This window comes from Megalops cyprinoides, chromosome 21 (genome assembly GCF_013368585.1).
Source record: "Megalops cyprinoides isolate fMegCyp1 chromosome 21, fMegCyp1.pri, whole genome shotgun sequence".
NCBI lineage: Eukaryota > Metazoa > Chordata > Actinopteri > Elopiformes > Megalopidae > Megalops > Megalops cyprinoides.
Genome location: NC_050603.1, coordinates 20,373,942 through 20,377,297, shown reverse-complemented (window position 1 = coordinate 20,377,297; position 3,356 = coordinate 20,373,942). Strand labels below are relative to the sequence as shown.

The 3,356-nt window shown below is 40.8% G+C and overlaps 1 protein-coding gene across 1 annotated transcript; it reads right to left on the bottom strand.

Annotated features, from left to right (window-relative positions):
- Positions 1-326: 326 nt before the first annotated feature.
- nutf2l (nuclear transport factor 2, like) lies at positions 327-3,084 on the bottom strand. The gene is made up of 5 exons (XM_036516112.1): positions 3,031-3,084; positions 2,673-2,794; positions 2,228-2,299; positions 1,908-2,006; positions 327-473 (listed from the first exon to the last, which is right to left on the bottom strand). The coding sequence occupies exons 2-5, from the start codon at positions 2,769-2,771 to the stop codon at positions 357-359; spliced, it is 387 nt and encodes a 128-aa protein (XP_036372005.1). The 5' UTR covers positions 2,772-2,794; positions 3,031-3,084; the 3' UTR covers positions 327-356.
- Between the last annotated feature and the right edge of the window lie 272 nt (positions 3,085-3,356).

Below are 3,356 nucleotides of genomic sequence, written 5' to 3'. Positions count from 1 at the left end.
TATGACTTAAAAAAAATGGGGAATTTTAAGGGCATGATGTGTTTATGAGAAATGCAAGTGTAATAAAATTAATGGCCCAGAAACAGTCATACATTTTTTTCCCATGTATTCACTACATCTCCATTGGGACATGTCTTTGGGCTCTCCCTGTACAATTTTGCCTCTCATATGTTTTTCTTAAGCACAGATGTACTGTAAACCAGGAAAAGAACATGAGTACAGTATTTATTGGAAAAAGCTGAAACCATTTTAATCGTACAACACAACTGTACAGTGCTACAACCGTTGTCAGCATGAAATGTGAGACTAATATGTCAAATGCAGTGGACTGTGGAGGGAATCGGTACTGTATCATTCTAAGAGCCAAAGTTGTGTAGCGCCAATCTGAAAACATCATTGCAGCAGATCCACTTGTTGTCGATATTCTTCAGCAGAAACATCTGGTGAAATCCCATGACTTGGTCCTCATCTGCCTATCAAAACAAAGCAACAAAAACTGCTTACAATGATGGAAACAGCCCCCACTGAGGCTCAAGACAGGAGCCATTTTGGTCAACAGGTTGGAGACAACACCATTGATTACGTTTTTCCCACAACAAACTCAACACCAGATGGATGTCATAGAGCTTCAGCCATGATATTTTAGACCCGATTGGATCTCAACAGTATTGCCCTCCATGCCTGTAACCAGCTATGAGGTCACCGAGGTCCGGACCTCAGTAATTTTTTAGAGCTAAAAATAAAATTTGAATCTAAAAACAACTGGATAAATAAAATCAGTGGTTGAGAACTTCTCCTCCGAGATGAGCGCAAGCTTAATTCAGTTTAGAATTGTTATTTAGTGTCCGCTGTGTGTGAGAGTTCTGAGAGAGGGCGTGAGTGCAGCCCCTTGCATCATCAGCACTTCCACTGACAGCAGCAATTGGAATTTATGCACATTGGCAGCAGCAGGGGGCTTGTGTGTGAACTGGCAGCATACCATTCGGTAAGCCAAAACAATGATCGTTATGCCATTATCTGTACAGCCATGTGGTACAGCGTGGCAAGGCAATTGTATGAAACATGATAAATATGCGTACTCTGGCCATGATGAAGGCTAGGCTATTTCTTTCATATTAGTAGGCTAGCTAAAGTTTCACACAATGCCATTGATTAAAAAACAAATTATGTAGGTGACGGTATCAATAATAGTAGTCGTACGAAACATTTCACAGCCAAATTTGGAAATGAATATAAGTGTATAATGACGTTAGCTTGTAATGGTGTTACTCTCAAGCATTTTTCTTTTGTTTTTATAGCTAGCTAAGGTTACAAATAACCTTAGCTTAATTATCATGCTTCATACCGGAGACCTATGTATTTTGATGCTCTAGATCAGTGTTTCCCAAACCTCTCCTGGGGACCCCTTGTCCTGCATGTTTTAGATCTCTCCCTGCTCCAACACAGCTGATGATCAAATCTTCAAATGATCAACTCGTTATGAACTCCTGAAGCTGCTTAATAACAAAGTGATCATTTAAATCAGCTGTGTTGGAGCAGGGAGAGATCTAAAACATGCAGGACAAGGGGTTCTCCAGGAGAGGTTTGGGAAACGCTGCTCTAGATAATGTTCTTAATTTATTATTCATTCAGCAAAGCATATTAATATGAAAGCTCCACACATGAGAGGTTATTCAGTACAATCCAGTTCAGATGGTGTACCTTACAATTAGAACACAAATAAAATAAGAATGTAATGTAATGTAAATAGCAAAAGGTCCTCCCGGACCTCGCTATTTTTCAAACCCTGGATATGGCCATGTTACTCTACACAGGAACATTACTCTCACTGGTGGATATCAAGAAAGCCTACTAAGCTGCAAAAACACCTTTTTTAACTAAAACCAACCAAACTGCCTACCCCTTACCTTCAGCTGTCCCACCACCATGCTAAGGACGCAGCTGTCTGGGGTCGGCTGGTGATCCTGTGCCGTGATGCTGTGCTGAATGGTCTTAAAGGGCAGGCTCTAACAGGGGAAAAACAGTTTTCAGAACTGAGGTCATTATCCAATGATTTCATTCAATTGATAAATGGTCAAGGAAAATAGATCCATGTAGTGAAAAGATCAAATCTACCTTTACATATGCAGTATAACACATTTTGCAGAGTTGGCATTAAAGTTTGATCACTTTGTTTACTGTGTTGAAGTACGTGTCCAAAATTGTAAATTCATCCAGCATCACTTACATTGATTTTTCCCATAATAGCATTCTTTCCCTGGAAGCCTTCTCCCTCCCACGTCAAACAAGAGGCATCAGTCTACGGAAAAACAACAACGCATACTATAGTACACAACACTACACTATAGTGAATGTTAACTATACTCTTGAGATAAGGCAGAAGTAGGTTAGCTTTACAACAGGAATTTGATAAGTAGCAAGTTAGTATCACGTTGCCGATTTGTATGCTAGTTAGGGGTCAATTATTTAGGAACAAATATGTTCAGAAATATATTAATTATCCTGAACACGTCTGATCATGCACTACCTAGACTCCTGTCCATCAGCTATAGCACATCTAAAGCTGCAACAAGTAACAGCGCAATTGTCACAGGTCACAGGTAGTTGCGCGGACGAGCTGGCGTTAGCCAGTTAGCTAGGAAGCGAGCTAGCTAGCGAAACAGTCTACTTACATAAAGGTCTGCAAGGTTCATCCGATTTGCGTCAAACTGCTGATAATAATGTTGCACAAAACCAGTACCGATTTGTTCCCACACCGGCTTCTCTGCCATTGTGATCGAGGTTCCGATTACACCTGAAATGGGATACGAGAGATATCTTCCACGTGTTGCAGATCTACTGTCAGCCAGCTCCTTCAACAACACCAATGTAACAGCGTAACCGGCTTTCTAACTAGCTGGATAAATGGCAGGTAAATTCCTTGCCAATATAAGATACATGTCACAAGTTAGGTGCAAACATGAAAACACTATCTTGCGCTATTATTTCAGATTATTTTTTTGCTCAAATCACATACAACTCAAAACCCACCGCCGACAGAATGACAAACTTCCACTCACTTCGCGCCAGAAGCAAGAACTCCCGTCGTACCCGGAAAGAAAGAGTCAAGCTAATAATTTACTCCAGTTGCAACCAAGAGGGAGGGCCCTCTTTTGAGTGATGAGCAGCTCATAGGCTGTTCTGTAGTCTCTGAGGAGGTTACTCCGTTGAACAAAGACACTTGAGTTTGCATTTAGCTAGTGCACGTTGTTTCGGACCCAGTATTTCGTGTTGTTTGTTTTGGAGATGTTATCGGTTATTTTGGCTCTCCTAAACATTCTGTTCTTAATTTCCTATTTTGGGTCAGGCTTCTTCCT

What these genes read in the sequence shown, in the direction of transcription:
- nutf2l (XM_036516112.1), bottom strand. Translation starts at nt 2,771, where the DNA reads ATGGCAGAGAAGCCGGTGTGGGAACAAATCGGTACTGGTTTTGTGCAA. An exon ending in CTATTATGGGAAAAATCAAT is followed by an intron (nt 2,007 to 2,227) that starts GTAAGTGATGCT and finishes TTCCCCTGTTAG; the next exon opens with AGCCTGCCCTTTAAGACCAT. An exon ending in TGGTGGTGGGACAGCTGAAG is followed by an intron (nt 474 to 1,907) that starts GTAAGGGGTAGG and finishes TTGTTTTGATAG; the next exon opens with GCAGATGAGGACCAAGTCAT.